Source organism: Gossypium hirsutum, chromosome A03 (assembly GCF_007990345.1).
Source record: "Gossypium hirsutum isolate 1008001.06 chromosome A03, Gossypium_hirsutum_v2.1, whole genome shotgun sequence".
NCBI lineage: Eukaryota > Viridiplantae > Streptophyta > Magnoliopsida > Malvales > Malvaceae > Gossypium > Gossypium hirsutum.
The window spans coordinates 620374-640309 of NC_053426.1; the positions used below are offsets into that span (position 1 = coordinate 620374).

Here is a 19936-nt window from a genome sequence, read left to right on the forward strand (position 1 = left end):
ACATCTTTTTAAATATAAATTAGATTTTATTTAAAACCAAAAACATATGTAGTTGTCTCTATGATACGAGGGGGAATTTTTGGTATTGTGCTAAGTGGGGTGTCATTTTTTTTTTATTTACTTCCTTTCATTTGAGTGTAGTAGCACGATTTTTAATTTTTTTATACAATGCTTAAAACTATCTAAAAAGATAATGCACTTCAGTGTACTCAAACCCACGTTCTCTTGCACTAACAATAATGCCGATACCAACTGAACCAAAACTCAATTGACAAGTGTTTATTTTCAATTGTTCAGAATTATATTATATTATATTATATTATAATATATTATATTATCACATTATAAAATTTTCCCTATTTAACTGTTTTAATGGTTTTCTCCCGACTGATATTCCCATTTATTAATCTAGTCTGATTCAAAAAACATTAGTTGAACCGAACATGGTAATTTGATAATAAATTTTTATATAGATTGAACGGAAAAATTAAAGAATGGATTAAAAACTTAAAAATTGATAACCAAAAAACCTCTTACTAAAATAACAAACAAACAAGTTTATTTCAAGCTTTGCTTCAACACGTAATTCCTAAATATGCATTTTGGTACTTGGGTTCGAGGTTGAAATTGATATTTAAATTTTTTTATTTCAATTAGGTACTTGATTTTGGTTTTAAGGTTTAATTTGACACCAAAAGTTTATTTTGGTTCAATTAGATACCTAAACTTGACTTCTTGATTCAATTTGATTTATGAACTTGGCTTTTTTGTCCAAATTAGTGCTTATGATAAATAGCTTATTTGAATTATGAAGTCAAATTCAGGTACCAAAATGTATATTTAACCTACAAGGAAAAATTATAGCATCTATTAGATGTTAAACTATTCAATTTAATCCTTTTTAGTCCTTTTAATTATATAAAAAAATTGCATGTCTGGCCCTTTCATAAAAATTAATAATTAAATTTGAGCGATTTTAACATAAAAAGTTTTAGATTTGGCTTTCCAAATATTTTTATTTTTTTCTTAATTTCCAGAAACAAATTTCTAACTTCATTTCTGCAAATTCCAAAAAAAAATCCAATCTAAGAGATAGAAGATTAAATGAATGGAACCATAGGTAATTTCCATATAGATGCTCAATTTAGATCATATGACAGATAAGGTGTTAAATGAATGGAGACATAAAGTAGAGGTGGAAATTCTACATTTTCTATTATGCCATAATAATCATTGAAGATAAACAAGGAAATTATGAAGGAGAAAATTGTTTACATCACTTTTTTCTTTTCCAAATTTGACATGAGAATTTTTTTTTTCTTTTTTAAGTTGTAAAAATCGAATTGGATTGGTGATTCAATCAATTAAATTAGTTGGTTCATGAATTTGAAAATTAGAGAATCAATACATTAATAAATGAGAACCAAAAAATAGGTTAAAATTTGCAAAATAGACCTATTTACACAGTTAGAGCTTGGGTAAAGATTTTTATTATTATTCTTGAACCAATCTAACTATGAATTTAAGTAAAATCGTTTTAAAATTATTTGTATTTAAATTTAATTATAAAAATATATAAATATTAATATGAAAACATATTTTATTATTTTTTAAATAGTAAAAATACATTATTTAGACGGTGCAAGTTCGGGTCTAGGCCTAAGCATGGCATGGAAATTTTTAAAGAATTTTTCATAATTATTAGCGTTTTATTTTTGGCGGATTCTAATAATAAGATAAAATCTAAACAATACATGCGACTAGTGTGACTGGAACCTAAACCACACCTAAGGTGGTGAACACCTTAACCATCAGGCTATCGGCTTCTTATTAATTCTTCTTTTAATTTTTCAAAATGGTTGGACCATAAATTGGGATCCAATCGATTAAACCTTTGGCTTGATTTATTCAATCATATAAAAATTTAACAACATTTTCTTAAAAAATTATGAATTATTTCATATTCATTAATCAAATTTCTTATCATATTTATATTATTTATTAAATTATCTTACTTCTAACATATCTATCTATCTCTATATATATATTAGTTTTATAAAGCATAAACAATTTAATCCTGTTGGTACATAATTTGGAGCATGAAAATTGTGAAATTAAACCAAATTAAATATCCCATGAAAAATAAATTCATCCATCCATTTAATAATAATAAAGGTAAAGAACATAGTCACTTTAAAATTTTTGCATTCTTATTTTGGACACTCTAATATTCTTTTTTTTTTGTCAATTTTAGCATTGTTGTTAAGAACCGGTCCTATTTTAGTCACTCCAATGTTAAAAATCAAATCAAATGTTGATTGTGCTGCCACATATATATATACACATGTATTTAAATTAAATTTTGAAAAAAAAATTAAACACGTGGCAACGGAGTCAACATTCCATTTGGTTTTTAATGGAAGGGTGACTAAAACAGAAAAAATTCTTAACGACAGTGCAAAAATTGACAAAAAAAAACAATTTAGAGTGATCAAAATAGAATTATGATAATTTTAGAGTGACTATCTAAATAATTTACCCTAATAACAAATTTAATTTGGTATCCCAATAAGCAATTTTAACATTGTGTTTGATAAGTGTAAAAGATGAATAAATGAAAAAAATGGACAGAAAAAAACTATTTTTATCGTTTTATTAGGTTAAGAGGGAAAATAAGAAGACATAAAAGGACTATATATATATGTATACATTTCTCTTTACAATCACATACAATTGTTCTAAACATAGAAAATATTCATTTTAATTCAATTTAACAATATTAGTTATAATTTTACCCACAATAAAATTTTTTGGGTTAATTCTACTAGATATCCCCAAATTTTGGATCAAATTCTAAATTGCTCCCAAATTTCAAATTGTTCTAATTTAGTCTCCAAAATATTAGTATCATATTAATCAAGTCCTTTTGCTAACCTAACTGTTAGGTTGAACGTTAAATATTAACTCAAATATAAAGTGGGGGCTGACTCCTTTGAGAGAAGTATTTAAAGTATCGTTCGCCCAACAGCTGGCCGAGACTCTAACAGTAGTAAGGTATTGTCCTCATATAGGGATTTTTGCTCAAGTGGTACCATAATTCAAGTATGTAGCTTAAGTGCCTTAGGTTGGTGGTTCAAGTCTCCTCGCACATAGGTGACTTACATAATTATTGCTATGCACAATAATGACACCAATTCTTTGAGCCTTGTAGGTCATATTTCCGTATCTTCACCAACTGAAGCGCTCTCCCTTCATGAACCCTTTAGGGATCTTAGTGGAGAAGAGAGACAAAACCCTTATACGGGGACAATATATTACCATTGTTGGTAGCTTAGTTGTCTGCTTGGCGAATAACACTTAAAATATTTCTCTCGAAGGAGCCAGTCCCCCTCAACACTTTTCTTTTTCACATTCTAAATGCTCTATATGTTAAAATGGGTTTCCACTTCAGATATGTCATCTGAACTAGCATTAAACGCCTAAAGTGATTGTTAAACTGGCGGAAGGGCATAATTGATATGATACTGATACTAGAGGACTCAACTAGAACGTTTTGAAATTTGGATACCAACATAAAATCCCGTCCATAATTTGAAGACATTTTGTGAAATTAACCCTATTTTTTTAGCCCACAATTTATAATGAAAATAGCGTATTGATAAAGATAAGCCCCATGCATCAATGTACTCTCATCTCATTTCTCTTCTTTTCATCTCTCAAATTCTCAAAGCTCCAATCCCTCCTCATCCCAGAGCTCCTCACCAACCTAGGCTTACCATCAGCCTCGAACGTCACTGCTCCATACGTCATATCGATTGTATTTGCTCGACAATGGTGACTCTTCTTTGGACCGATTGTCGGCATTACCAAATCATCATCGCTTGTGAGTTTTTCATAAGCCACCGGGCTTATTTCCGACCTAGCTCTATCATTAAAACCAATTTTCCTTCTATGTTTTGCCTTGCTACAATGATCCCTACTATTGTTTGAATCAATTGTTCTTTTAAGCATACGGCAATTCAAGCAATTGAGACTCATGGCTTTTGTTTCTTGAAGTACAAGGTAATAAAAAAAGGGGTTGGGAATTGAAAAATTGATTATGTTTTAGGGTTTTAATATTGAAAAAAGAAGAAGCAAAAGGACATAACTAATTGAAATTAGCAGACACGTTCTTTCGTTGTGTATTGAAACAACTTTGGGTGTTTTAATTTGGACCCTCAAAGACAGGTTAGCCAAATTCTAAATTTGGTTTTCATGGGTTTTAGGTACAACTAATTGATACTGATGACTAGCATATCTATCGATTTTTGCAAGTACCACCAATTGAGGCATCTTTCGTAAATCATACACGGATCTCTGTTGAGGTTGGGGATAAAATCTTGATTTGGGGACAATATTTCCAGTTGTTAGGGGATCTGATCGGTTGCCCAACAAACAACATTTCGAACACTTCTTTCAAAGGAATTGGTCGATCCTCAATAACACTCATATATGATATTGATGAGTTGATTGAGAATTAATGAAAGCTGCAGTTAGGGGTAAGCAAAATCCGATTCAATTCAAAAAAATCGATAAAAATTCAAACTTTGAATTAAATAGTTTGAATTATTTGAGTTAATCAAGTTATTCGGATCAACTTGAATAAAAAATTAAGTTTTTCAGTTTAACTCGAATATGAATTACACAATTCGAGTTATCTGAAAATCCGAATAAGAAAAGACAAAACTACGTCGTTTTAATAAATGTTTACTTTTTTTAAAGTTAAAATTCAAAATAATTAAGTTAAAAGGTAAAACTACGTCATTTTGATAAATGTTTATCCATTAAATTAAAAGGCAAAATCGTTATATTGTTCATGTAGTTAAATAATCTTTTACTTCATCTAGTAGTTAAATAATTAGTCCATCTAAACGCAATATTAAGTATAAATAATAGAATTCGTTAACTCGACTCGATTTGACTTGAAATTTTTTGACTCGATTCGATTCGATTCGAAAAAAATTCAAATTGAGTTCTGTTGCTAAAATAGGATTTGTCAACTTGGCTAACTTGAAAATTTTTTACTCGATTTGACTCAACTCGATTGAATGCTCACCCCTACTTGGAGTAGTATTATTGGAATTGGACTGACTCGATTTGTCAAATCAATTGGATCGAGAATTGATTGGTATACTAGTTTAGACGAAAGGATTGAATCGATTTCTAAGCTAATTGCTTAAAATCAATAAAAACTGAAAATCAGAACAAAAAATGACAATTCAACCGGTTTATAAAAATTTAAATATTTTTTTATAAAATTTTAATTATTTATATATTTGTTATTAAACCAAAACTTGATGATCTAGTCAATTAGGCCACTAAACAATTGATCTTGCGAATATATGGGTTAGATCATTGCCACCTTAAAGTTTTAGCTATATTTAAACAAATTTGATGTTTCCTCGTTTCTAAGTATCATAGTTGTGGGGTCAGGGGTGAAGCTGAAAATTTTTCAGGGGCTGAATTTGAATTATGAATTTTAAGAGAGTTAAAAATGTAATTTTTTCAGTGTACTAACAAAAAAAATACAAATTTCAAGGGATTAAATTATAATTTTTTTTCATTTTTTTGAGAGGTCATAATTGAATTTTAAATTCTAAGAGGGTTGAAATACAATTTTACCATTAGATTAAATAAAACTTTACCAATTTTAGAGAGTTTTGAGAGTAATAGACTCATGCTTGCTGCCCATGATTGTTCGAATAGTACCACTAAATTAATCGGAGTATCAATCCAAAAAGAGCTATCAAATTAATTGATCTATATGGATCGATACGAACTGATAGAACCAAATTAAAATATCATTTGAATCAATTTTTTTATGAATTTTTATTGGGATTTTTGCTCATTTTAATTCAATTCATCTTCAATTTCCACCTCATTTAATCCACATCGGCATTTTAGAAATCCAAATCATCAATCTAATGGCAAAGAAAACCACGTTTGGGGTAAAAATAAACAAAAAAAAAGCATTTTGCTCATTTTTGCAATATAGAGGTTTCTTTGCTACCTTTTAAAAGTATAGTGCACTTCACAATATAGTACAAGGACCTAAATGAGAAATTTACCATTTACAGATGCACTTTCACAATGATCAATCATATAGGATGAGATAGCAATGATCAAAATGTTAATTGTCACATATTACAAATATTTCAACACCATTATAAAACTCGAGTCGCCATTGTAGTCTGCAACAATCTTTCCTAAAGCATTCTAACCCAAATTAAACTTTGCACAGAATAGTTCTGCATCATCGATATACATATATATACTATGCAATGCATCTAAAACCCGAAAACAAAAATAGAACTTGCAAAAGTTCACAAACGTTCCTAAATGCAGTAACAAAACCGGCTTACCACACATTTGCTATCCAACTCAGTGCAACCAACTCAACTCTTCTTCTTTCTTGCATCAGCTTTCCAATCTCTTCGGCCGAGCTTAGGTTTCCTAGTTTCGTAGTTCTGAAGGTTAGGTGAATCCTCCGAAGAACACTCTCTTCCTACGGGATCCACAGAGAGCAAGCATGATGCTTGGGTTTCAACAGTAGAGATTGAACCTTCTTGAGCCTTGTATATATGAGCCCTCCTAGCATCTTTTTTCCAGTCCCGTTTACAATGAACATGTTTCGTCACATTGTTAAGGATCCCATTTAATTGCAACTCCGCATTTGGTATAGTTGGTTGGTATAGGACATGCGATTTCTGCATGTCGGCTTCAAGTCGTTTTCTAGCCCTATATCTACGCTGCCGCTCTCGATTCTTTAGACGGCGAGTCATAATGTCATTATAACTTTTGTTGCTTGAGTTTGTTACTAAAGTACCTTGTGCTCCACTAGGATTCATATTTAGCTCGTCTTCCATTTTGAACAAATCTTACATCAAGTAAAATCAGTCGAACAAGGAAACGATCTGGTTATAACTTCGGTTATGCTGGAAAACACGCCTCACTACTTACCATCGAGGATTTTAAGCTCCATGCAACATCAAGTCAGGTACCAGTTACCCTTATGTCAATCTAGCCATCGTATACAAAATCTGTATGCAAAAACAAAACACATCATTTGAGGGTTTTCGATACGAAATATGCCGTAACTTCATACACAAAATATGCTGCGAATCGAAGGGATTATATAACATTACTCCTAGTATCATAACTTATTTTGCAAGCTTTACATAATTAACGAAATGCAGAATGTAATCCAAAATTTGTTCAAGGTCTGATAACTATGAATAATAAACAAACTCGATTTGACTTATAACATGAGCAAGTAACAATACATGAACTCTATGATACATAATTAGATTCTTCATGTAACCATTAGCATGATTCATATCACTTTTGAGCTCACCTAAGGAAACAAACATTGAACTATCTTTTTCTTAATAAGAAAGATGGGAACTTCACTGAGGAATAACAAAACCGATCATATGGCTAACTAAGTTGTTAAATCAAAGGGATTATAACCGTACCCCTAGTATCATAACTTATTTTGTAACTTACATACAATCATTGCCTTACAACTTGCTACCAAAGAAATACAGAACCTAATCCATGAACAATAAACAACTCAATTCAACTCATAACACAAATAGCAACGAGGAAGGTCACCAAAGAATCTAGACCCTCAACATTTAATTAGATTCTTTCAACCCCATCTGCCTCTTACAACTACCAAGCTTGAATCTTTTTCCTTTTTCACTCATAAGATCAAAGCTTGTATCTTGTTTCAACTACAAATTCGCACTTGATATGGATAATATAATCCAATATTCGTTCTTAGTTCTGAAAGCTATGAACAATAAACAGCTCGACTCAACTTATAACACGAGCTAGCAACAAGGAAGCTTATCAAAGAGTCTAGGCCCTCAACATCATACATGAACTCTATAATACATTTAATTAGATTCTTTTCAACCCCATCTGCAATGTAGCTTACCAGTGCACCTAACAATTATCTATATCATGTAACAAATTAATTAGGAAGTAAAATGAACACTTTGTAAGAAAAAAAAAACATTAATTGAAGAATCAATATTGATTGTACAAGAAAGAGGAAACTGAAGTAAAAAAAAAATCACAATCAAACCTATCTATATTCTATAGGCATAAAATTAAAACAATAACCCCACTAATCAAAACAAGCATAACCCAAATTTCACATTAACAAAAACATCTTTGGTGTTCAAGGATGACCCAGAATCTAAAAAACTAAATAAAACAAAAACCCTTAAATCCAAACATCAGAAGAACAAGAAAAAGAATATAAAAAAATGACATTATTGTAACAACATGCAGAATTAAAAGATTGACAGAAATAAATAAGATTAAAAAAAAGGAAAAAGCTTTAGATAAGTACCAACTGAAATGCAGATATTAATTGGGAAATTGATTTGAAACAAAGAGAAGAACTAAGAAAACGAGGGTTGTCGGATTAGGGAAAAAAGGATGAAGAAAATCAAGGGAAGAAAAGGGGGGCTATTTTAGGATGTTTACGAGAATCAAAGTCAATACCTTTGATAATAAGACAAATTAAAGGAATGGTTTTTTTTTTTCTGAAAACCTAATTTGGGTTTAAAAATTTTACAGGTAATTGAGCGTCAAAGGGGGTGGTGGCGCAGTCGGCTAGCGCGTAGGTCTCATAGCTTGGTGTTTGAGTAATCCTGAGGTCGAGAGTTCGAGCCTCTCTCGCCCCAAATCTTTCTTTTATTTATGTTTATTTATTTTTTGAACCAGACTACTCTATATGAATTGGCTAGATCGTGAATTGACTCAACTATAAGTCTCAGGCTTAGTTTGGATGGGCGGTGTGTTTAGCTCCGGTGAGATTAAAAACAGCGGTGGCGGTGAGATTAGTTACTGTAGCGGTGAGATTAGATACTGTAGCAGTGAGATTAGAAACAGCGGTGGAGTGTGTGTTTGGATTCAAACGCAGCTGTAGCGGTGAGGTGAAAATAGAAAATGACTTTTAAGGACATTTGATTAAAAATGATATATAATAGAAGTTTTAAAAATTATTTAACAATTACAAAATTAATAAATGATTAAAAATTATTACAATTATATTTATTTTTAATAATAAATAATTAAAAATGAATTAAAACTAAAGAAAAATTCAAAAATTTATTTTATTTAATATTTCAAAATTAATCATATATTTAATTGTAGGGACTCAGTACATTATTGAAAAACTATTGTAATTATTGAGCCTTTAGAAAAATAAAACATTATTGAAAGATAAAATAATAAAGCAACACTAGAATAAGGGTCTTAATGCATGTTATTTCAAATGTTTGTTATTAGTAACTCAACATTTCTAGCATCAAATAACTTTAAAACTAAAATCAACCGTTGGCTAGTAACTAAAATAGCCTATGGCCACCATGTAGAACGTGCAATGTCGAGCCTTGAGCTGGTCATCAATGCTAAAGGGAAGAATTAAAAATCACATCTGTTGGGGTTTTGACAGCAGAGGAAGAAAACAGAAGCAAGTAACCCGGATGATGTAAAGATTAACTTCATTACTTGAATAAGCAATATGCCATATACATAAGTAGCCCGGATTACATGTGTTGGTTTTTTTAGCAGAAAACTAGGGAGAAAAAGAAAAACGAATGCAAAGAAGTTTGAACAATAAGAAAACTGAATTTGATTTCCAAAATTCAAATCTTTTTCATTGACTTGAGAAGCATTTATGTTACAATGAAATATGGCAGTTAACTAATGTATAGCTGCTCCCACTAATACATGACTAAAGCCTAAATAGAATTACAAACAAAATGTAGCTGACATACCAGCTATAACATCAAACATAAATCCAACCCTATCGAAATGTATTATAACAAGAGATAGATGTCTAAGGTGTCATGCTACTAAAGACATCTAAAATTGGACGCCCAAGTAAAGAAGCAAAAATCTATGAATGTTTATTTAGGTACAAAAAAATTCCTGAAAAATGCAGGCACAAAAGATGAAAAGATATTATCTTTGCATATTGCATGCCAAACTAGTCTAAAACCTTCTGTCCAAAAATACCAAACCTTTTAAGGAAGCAGTTTTCAACTGATCTTAACAATGGAAATCGAGTCGTAGCAAAGTAAGGTCATAATAAATGGTGGATAACACGAAAGCAAAAATAACCATGAAGAAAAAAATCTATCAAGTGAACCTCTTCAATTGCCGAGGTATGTTCCTCTAGGCGCAAATCATGTACTTTTGGAAGAGCACAGCTGCACATTTTCTAACATAAACAGATGGATCTCTAGCACACTTGCCCATAGCCACCAGAACAAGAGGTGCAATAACATGAAGACGAATTCCAGCCATGGTGCGAAGTGCCCATGCTCTCACCAAGGGATTAGGGTCCCCCAAATCCTTCTGGAAACAATTAATTGACAACAATGCTTCGTTGGGACGCCTACAAAATTAAACACAGAAACATTAACAATAAGTTCAATCTACCTGCTTAAATACAAGAAATACAATCCAGGTCACTCATCACCTCTCCTTTGAACCACTATTATTTTAAACTAATGAGTTTCTACCATCTCAAGCACTGCTTTTATTAAGAAAAAGAACAGTTATTCAAAATGAATTGTAATTAATTAAACTTGAAAAGTGCTTAAAAACCATGATCTAATAACTACTCTTATCTAATAACTAGTTAAACTTGATACCGTTTCTATCCGGTGCAATTAGAGATAGATTTCAAGCAAGCATGTTCTTTGTTCATACTAATAATTCCCTCATTTACTAATATTGCTTCTTAACATATGGAAGCAACCATAGGAAAATAAAAAGAATATTGTAAGAGAAGTTTGCGAAACATACTTTTCAGCATAATGCAGTAGATACAAATAAACAAGTTTCTTTACTTCCAAAGATTGAGATGCCATGTTTTTAACAACCTGTAATTCAAGCAACCAGAGAGATGAAAAACATATATACACCTCAATTAACAAACAAATATAAGATTTAAAAGTATCCATTACCAAACCCTGATTTCATATCATGAATGCAATTATGAACAACTATCTGTATTTTATCCACAGTCTTAGACCCGATTCAACCATTTCTTCACTAATCAGAGTACAACTATCAATAAAGATCCAATGAATTATAACTACAACACTCGATAGCTTAATTTTCTTTCTCAATTATCCTGTGATAAGTTCACTACACCTATTAAACAATGATATTTAAACTTTTAGACACTTAAATTTATTTACACTTTCCAGAAACCTTATTAGCAGTCAAACGGTGCTTTGAATGAAATTACAAAATCCAGATCACTTCAATATTAAATTTTAAGTAAATTTTTCAGAGTTCATTCAATAAAAAGAAATCAAAAATGAAAAACGAAATTACCTGAGGGAAGTAATTAGAGACGTCGAAGCTTTGAGCGATGAGAGCGAGGAGTCGCTTGAGAGCCTCACACTTCTCCGAATCGAATTTACTATCTAAAAGCGGAGCTATGCTGACATCATTTGGATCATTGTAGGGGTGAGCATCGGTTCAATCCGGAACACCATCGTCGACGCCTTGCTCAACATCTCCGCCATCGCTCCGAACTGTGGAAACATTTCCGATTAGTTTTTCCTATTTCTTCTTTACACAAATTAAGAATTCATAAAAATTGAATTTGAAAAATTAATTTCAAGGGGGAAATTGAGAAGACTTTGTGATCTCTTGATGTACTAATGGAAGCATTCATGGTAGATTTGCCTGAGAAAGAGAGAAAGAGAGGAAACAAAATAGAATATGCTGAGAAGAGAAGATGAAGAACGGAAGAAGAAAAAGGAATGAAGAACGGAAGAAGGAGAAGGAGCCTTACCTGGATGAAGGAGGAACCGGAAGAAGTCCTTGACCAAACTGATTTGCAACCCAAGGGGAAGGGGAAAGGGAAGGGGAAGGGAAGGGGAAGGGGAAAGGGGAGAAGAAGGTAACAGACATCAGAAAAGCCTGAAGAATGCAATTGAAGAACATATGGGTAAAAGAGGAAAACAAAAAGCAACTGAAGTTGCTAAATTTTTACTGGAACAAAAGGCTCCAGTCTGGAATTGAGACTCCAGTGAGATGAAATGCATTTTCAACGCACTGAAGAAAGCTTTCCAAACACCCTTGCGTTTGCTAACATTTCAGTTACAATTTTTTTTAGCCTTAAAAAACCAACGTACTGAGATGCAGTTGCATCCAAAGGAAGCCTCAAGTAACTTTCTTTTTTCATTTTAATAATTTATTCAATTTAATCGAATAAAGTGGTGGTTTGACTAGTTTGCTCACCTATTCAATTATGAGAGGTTTTTATGTAATCTTTATTTGTTTCCACCAATGCTTTCAGAACCAGATTGGACCATCGAGAATCAATTAGGGTATCAATACAGAATAACGGGTTGGATTGGTGGATTTAGTTTTCTTTCTTCTTTCTTTTTATAATTTATTTAATTTGAACTGCCATATCGATGGTCTGATCGGTTCACTCATCAATCCAATTTTAAAAACCTTGATTTGTAGTTATTGTTTATTTGTTTTCACCACTGTTTTCAAAAATCATACCAAATCAACCGAAAATTAGGCAGGGTATTAATTTGGTATAAGAGGTTAGACCGATTAACCCATAATTCGATTAGATAGACCAGATCGATCGAATCAATTGAACTAGATTTTTTATTTGTATTATTTTATTTTATTTTAAATTAATTTATTCAATTGAACTAAACAAATCGATGGTCTAACTGGTTCACCCATTAATCTAGTTCTGAAAAACCTTAGCTTTCAGCCTTTCACATTTATTTTATTAATTTTAAAAATATGTCAAATTATGCTATTAGTCGCTATACTTTGTGTAAATCGTGGATTTAGTTGTTATACTTTAATTTGGTTAATTTTAGTTTGTGTACTTTTCGAATTGGCCAATTTTAGTTTATGTACGTGGGGTGTGCTTCGCATTCTTCTCCCAGTTAAACTCTGCTATCTTTTCATTGGACTCTAATTATGCCAGAGATATTTTAGTATGATTGGAACTCTAGTCTAAGCCAATTTAAAGGGGCCACTGTATCCCTGTGTTGATATGCCAATCAACAAGTTTTCTTGGAGGCGGCAATATTTAGTCGCATGTGAGTTTCGATGAGAGTTTTATGGTAATTATAGAGAGTATTTAATACTCATTTTGTGAGAGAATTCTATGAGAGTTTTACTAGTTTGCTCTTTGTTATCTTGAGCTTTGTATTCAGAGTTTTGGGTAATGTACATGTTGTACATTTAAGTTATTTTCTTCATATTATACTCTCGTTTGTTTACTTTTTAGTAAAAAGCCAAAGCGTCATTTGTCCGTAGTTTTTCTCTCTTTGAGAGTTTTTCACATAAAATATTTGTGTTCATTCTTCTCTCCTTTCACTTGTTCATTGTTTATACGAATCGATCCCCAACAATATACTTTTTGAATTTTGAAATTCAAGTCATCACTTAAACAACAACAATTAAATCCATGTTTGGTTATATTCTATTAGCCTTACACTATGCGTAAAGTTATAGATTTAATTAATGTTTTCCGATTGGATCATTTATTGTTTTGATGAAAATGATAACAGTTCAATCCATTTACTTTTTTTTAATAATACATGAAAATAATAAACTGACATTGCACGACACACGCGATAATATGTTTATCGCATCAAATTTTAAAAACAACAAAACAAAACTTAATTTAATAGCTATCATCCAATCATCACTAAAGTTTTAAAATTCAAAAAATATAATGATTAAAAATAACCAAATTAAAGTATAAAAACTAATAGTAGAATTTAATCATGATGTATCTATATTATATAAAAATTCTACTAAGTTTTGTGTCACTTAACTCATTTACCAACTGTAACGCCCCTTACTGAGACCGTTGCCGGAGTCGAGCACAAGGCACTACTAAACTTATTTGAGCACTTAACCAAATTCAGATAATTTATATCATACTTTTCAGACAAGCTGTCCAACTGCGTCATAGTTGCTAAATAATTCATATCTCGAGTTATAAAACTCGAAATCCAAATCCGTAAATTTTACCCGAATTTATAATCATATATCTACTTAAATTTTTTTTATATAATTTTTGGTTGGTCCAATTAGTACAGTTTATTAGTTAAATCCTCCCCTATTTTAGGGTTTGGCTACTTTGACCCCTATGCACTACGAACCAAATTTCTCTTTGTACAAAATTCAACTAACAATACCGTTTGTTTCTCTTAAAAATAGACCCAATGAGGAATCCATACATATATAGTATGACTCATAATTATTTTTGTGCAATTTTTAATGATTTTATAAAATCAGAACAGGGGAACTCGAAGTCATTCAGACTCTGTCTCACCACAATTTAAATATCTCATAACATAAAATCCAATTGCATGCACCGTTTCCTCTATATGAAACTAGACTCATTAAGCTTTAATCTCATTTTTTTCCCAGCCCTTAACTCAATTTCCACAATTTATGGTGAATTTTAAAAGTCAAACTACTGCTACTTACCAAAAACTGTTTTAGCACAAATATTGTTAACTAGTTTATAACATCTTTACTTCAATTCATTCAAACTCTATACATGCCATATAAATCTTTAAACATAAAACAAAAACTACCAGAATTGATCTGAATAGTGTGCCCTGTTGTGTTGATCCGATCTACCCACTTCACTTCAAGTCAATCTACATAAAAATATTAAACACACACAAGTAAGCTTATTGAAGCTTAGTAAGCTCATAGGCATAAAAACACAAATCATATCAAATATTGTACACAATCATATATCTATTAGTTTAACTATTTCATCCTCCAAATCACAATTTCATTAATAACTCATTGGAATAATTTCCATATGGCTACTCACAATTTAACTCCCTTAGGCCCATTTCTCATTTACTTCATTGTCAAGTTAGGGAACAATAAGGGAATTGAGTGCTTTATTATCACATTGCCATAGTAAACTATGGACTTTCACATTGTTACGCATCACACACCGAAGCCATAGCCTTGTCATGGTCTTACACGGTTCACATATCATACCGAAGCCATATCCCAGACATGGTCTTATACGGAATCACATTATCACATTATACCGATGCCATAGCCCAGCTATGGTCTTATACGGAGTCACATCATCACATTGCACCGATGCCATAGCCCAGCTATGGTCTTAAACGGGCGCACTTATCACATATTTTTCGTCAATTCATTAGGGTCACAGAATAGAAGCACTCAAATCCATTGTTCCTACTAATTTGTACTTTTAGTTACACATTATTTATTAGTTAATGCAAATTGATAGTATTCATCAACAATAAAATACTTTAACAATCATAAGATTTTCATATCAAAACATTGAACTTTGCCATGTGAACTTACCTGGACTAATTTGCAAAAGTCGTAGAAATTCAGGGACTATTCTTGAATTTTCTCCTTTCCACGATTCAGTTCGTTTTCTTGATCTATAATTATAAAATCATTCCTTCATTAGCATCCATTTCAATTCTATTTCACTTCACAATTTATGCTGTTCAAATTTTGAAATTACACTTTTACCCCAAAATTTAAAGTTTTCACAATTTAGTCCCTGCTTAATTCACCCATCAATTGAACTAATTTTTCTCAATTAACACTTTATTTTATCATTATAAACTATTTAAAAACCTTTTATATTCTGAATTTCAACAGAAACCTTCAATTCACAACTTTTTACAATTAGGTCCTAAATATCATTTTCTATCAAAATCACTTAATAAAACCACCTTAATATGAAATTAGAACTTAAATTTCATAATAATTCATCATAAAATTCCCTTATCCATCCAGGGTAACTTCCAATTTCACCCATAAAATCAAAAACTAATGAATTCTACAAGTGGACCTAATTGTAAAAGTCATAAAAACATAAAAATTATAAAAAAAAAAGCAAGAATTAAACTTACATGATGTAAAATATGAAAAACAAGCTTTCTCCAGACCTTCTATGGCGTTTTGGCTGATAAAATATGAAGAGATCTCTAGATTCTTCAATTTTATTCTTATTTTATATGTTAAAGTTGTAAAATTTCCAATTTTGCCCTTATTTCCCTTATTTTTCTGCTGATTTTCTTGCCTTTGCCGTCCAGCCTATTCACTTTTAGGCTTAATTTCCCTTTAAATCTTCCTTCTTTTAACACTTGAGCTATTTAATCCTTTTAGCAAAATTTATTTTTATTACAATTTAGTCCTTTTTATTTAATTGACTACCTAATCATTAAAATTTCTCAACCAAACTTTAATACTAGCTAAATGAAACTTCATAAATATTTATAAAAATATTTATAGCTTGATTTTCAAATTCGAGGTCTCGATACCTCATTTTTGACCCGTTTGACCTAATAAATTCTTTTAATTTACTAATTTCACCAGTTCACAAATTCTTCTAAATTCTTACTTGACTCATAAATATTAAATTACTATCTTGTTCAATCTTATTTGTCGGATTTAGTGATCTCAAATCACCATTTCCAACACCACTGAAAATTAGGCCGTTACAACTCTCCCCCTTAGGAAATTTCGTCCTCGAAATTTCGTACCTGAAAATAAATGCGGATATTATGATCTCATAGATTCTTCAGTTTCCCAAGTTGTCTCCTCCAATCCATGTCGATGCCATAACACTTTTACTAACGGTACTCGTTTATTCCGTAGTTCTTTAACTTCCCGAGCTAATATTTTCACCGGTTCCTCCGAATAAGTCATATCTGATTGTAGCTCTATCTCAGTATGAGGAATCACATGTGAAGGGTCTGATCTATATCGTCTCAACATAGATACATGAAATACATTATGGATCTTCTCAAGTTCTGGAGGCAAGGCCAATCTATAAGCTACCGGACCGATCCTCTCAATGATTTCGTATGGTCCGATAAATCGTGGACTAAGCTTTCCTTTTCTACCAAACCGTAAAACTTTCTTCCACGGAGAAACTTTCAAGAACACACGATCACCCACATTGAACTCTATATCTCTTCTTTTCAAATTTGCATACGACTTTTGACGATCGGAAGCAGCTTTCAATCTTTCTCGAATAATCTGAACTTTCTCTTCAGTTTCCCGAATTAAATCCACTCCGACTAATTTCGATTCACTTAATTCTGACCAATACAACGGGGTTCTGCACTTCCTTCCATACAAAGCTTCAAACGGTGCCATTTTGATACTAGCTTGATAACTGTTATTATAAGCAAATTCAGCTAAAGGTAAGTACCTTTCCCAGCTGCCATTGAACTCGAGTACACAGCACCTTAACATATCTTCCAAAATCTGAATCACTCGCTCTGATTGTCCATCTGTCTGAGGGTGAAAAGCTGTACTAAATTTTAACTTAGTACCTAAAGCTTCCTGTAGTTTATTCCAAAATCTCGAAGTAAACCTCGGATCTCGATCAGAAATAATTGATGTCGGCACCCCATGTAATCTCACAATTTCTGACACATATAATTCTGCTAACTTATCAAGTGAAAAATCTGTTCTGACCGGAATAAAATGCGCCGATTTAGTGAATCTGTCTACTATCACCCAAATCGAATCTTTTTTCTTCGGAGTCACTGGCAATCCAGATACAAAATCCATCGTCACATGTTCCCACTTCCATTCTGGAATCATTACGGGTTGTAACAAACCTGTAGGCACTTGATGTTCAGCTTTTACCTGTTGACAGATTAAACATTTTGCCACAAATTCACAAATTTCCCGTTTCATACCAGGCCACCAATACATTTTTTTCAAATCACAATACATCTTTGTACTACCCAGATGAATCGAGTACATACTACTATGAGCCTCTGATAAGATATCCTTCTTCAATTCTAGATTATTCGGGACACAAATTCTATTAGATGGTATAACATACCACTATTATCAATAGAGTAATCTAAGTTCAAATTATCCCGAACCATTTGTCGTTTCAACACCAACTTCGGATCTTCATCTTGCAATTCCCGAATTCGTTGAAAGAATACTGGTTTTGTCTTTAATTCAGCTAATATAGAACCATTTTCATTAACAGAAAAATGAGCATTTAACGCCCGAAGAGCAAATAATGATGATTTCCGACTAAGTGCATCTGCCACTACATTTGCCTTACCCGGATGATAATCAATGATAAGATCGTAATCTTTCAATAGCTCTAACCATCGCCTCTGTCTCAAATTCAGCTCTTTCTGCGACATTAAATATTTCAAACTTTTATGGTCTGTATACACATAACATTTCTCTCCATATAGGTAGTGTCTCCAAATTTTTAAAGCAAATACTGTGGCAGTTAATTCAAGATCATGTGTAGGGTAGTTCTTCTCATGTGGTTTCAACTGTCGAGAAGCATATGCTACAACTTTTCCTGACTGCATCAATACACAACCTAAACCATTCAGAGACGCATCACTATATACTACATATGGCACACCTGATTCAGGCTGAGTTAACACCGGAGCCTCTATCAACATTTTCTTTAATTGATCAAAACTTCGTTGGCACTCATCAGACTATACAAACTCAACATTCTTCTGTAATAATTTAGTTATCAGTGAAGCAATCAGAGAAAAATCTTTCACAAATCGATGATAGTAACCAGCTAATCCAAGGAAACTTCGCACTTCCGTAACATTCTTTGGAGTTTTCCAATTAATCACCGCTGACACCTTACTCGGATCTACCCGTATACCATCAACTGACACAATGTGACCCAAGAATCCCACTTCATGAAGCCAAATTCACATTTACTAAATTTTGCATATAACTATTTTTCCCTTAATATCTGTAGTACAATTCTCAAGTGCTGAGCATGCTCGGATTCTGTCTTTGAATAGATCAGTATATCGTCAATAAACACAACCACAAATCTATCCAGGTAAGACTGGAAAATTCGATTCATTAAATCCATAAAAGTAGCAGGAGCATTTGTCAAACCGAATGGCATAACTAAGAACTCATAATGACCATACCGAGTTCTAAAAGCTGTTTTCGGTACATCACATTCCTTTACCTTTAACTGATAATACCCAGATCTGAGATCTATTTTTGAAAACACTGTAGCACCCTTAAGCTGATCGAATAAATCATCAATACGAGGCAAAGGATATTTATTTTTAATCGTTACCTTATTCAGCTGCCTGTAATCTATGCACAGCCTCAATGAACCATCATTCTTTTTCACAAATAAGACAGGTGCACCCCACGGTGACATACTCGGTCTAATAAACCCTTTGTCTAACAGTTCTTGCAACTGCACTTTTAACTCTCTTAATTCTGTTGGAGCCATTCTATACGGTGTCACTAATATGGGAGCTGTTCCCGGAAGCACATCTATCACGAACTCAACTTCTCTATCGGGTGGTAAACCTGGTAATTCTTCAGGAAATACATCCATGAATTCATTTACAACAGATAGTTGCTCTAACTTTGATTTAGAACTTCGAGTATCAAGAATATAGGCTAAATAAGCCTCATTTCCTTTACGCAACAATTTTTGAGTAGACATAAAGGAAATCACTCTAACCATGTCATCCAAATTTCCAGACTCAACCAAAATAATATCTCCTGTTTGACATTTCAAGCTAATTCGTTTTTCTCGACAATTCACTACCGCGTCATGTTTCATTAACCAGTCCATGCCCAAGATAATATCAAATTCACGAAAGGGTAGCAGCATCAAATCAGCGGGGAAATCACAGCCCTTAACTTTCAGTGGACAGTTATGACATATTAAATTAACTACCACACTTTGACCTAACGGATTTGTAACTTGTACATCATAATCAGTAGGCTCAACAAATAAATTCTTTTCAGATGCTAACATAGTACACATATATGAATGAGTAGACCCAGGGTCTATTAAAGC

At 32.2% G+C, this 19936-nt stretch overlaps 2 protein-coding genes, 1 long non-coding RNA gene and 1 other non-coding gene across 4 annotated transcripts; 1 reads left to right on the plus strand and 3 right to left on the minus strand.

The window, feature by feature from the left end:
- Positions 1-3678: 3678 nt before the first annotated feature.
- LOC107888110 (uncharacterized) lies at positions 3679-4038 on the minus strand. Its single transcript, XM_016812281.1, has one exon. The coding sequence runs from the start codon at positions 4036-4038 to the stop codon at positions 3679-3681; it is 360 nt and encodes a 119-aa protein (XP_016667770.1).
- Positions 4039-6122: 2084 nt separating this feature from the next.
- LOC107950157 (uncharacterized) lies at positions 6123-8725 on the minus strand. The gene is made up of 2 exons (XM_016884942.2): positions 8402-8725; positions 6123-7079 (listed from the first exon to the last, which is right to left on the minus strand). Exon 2 carries the CDS (start codon positions 6903-6905, stop codon positions 6435-6437), a length of 471 nt encoding a protein of 156 aa, XP_016740431.2. The 5' UTR covers positions 6906-7079; positions 8402-8725; the 3' UTR covers positions 6123-6434.
- Positions 8649-8738, plus strand: TRNAM-CAU (transfer RNA methionine (anticodon CAU)). Its single transcript is given in 2 exon segments — positions 8649-8686; positions 8703-8738. It is a non-coding gene; the product is annotated as a tRNA-Met (tRNA).
- Positions 8739-9943: 1205 nt separating this feature from the next.
- On the minus strand, positions 9944-12247 carry LOC107950147 (uncharacterized). Its single transcript, XR_001697956.2, has 5 exons — positions 11876-12247; positions 11720-11766; positions 11410-11612; positions 10873-10949; positions 9944-10459 (listed from the first exon to the last, which is right to left on the minus strand). It is a non-coding gene; the product is annotated as an uncharacterized lncRNA (long non-coding RNA).
- Positions 12248-19936: the final 7689 nt, after the last annotated feature.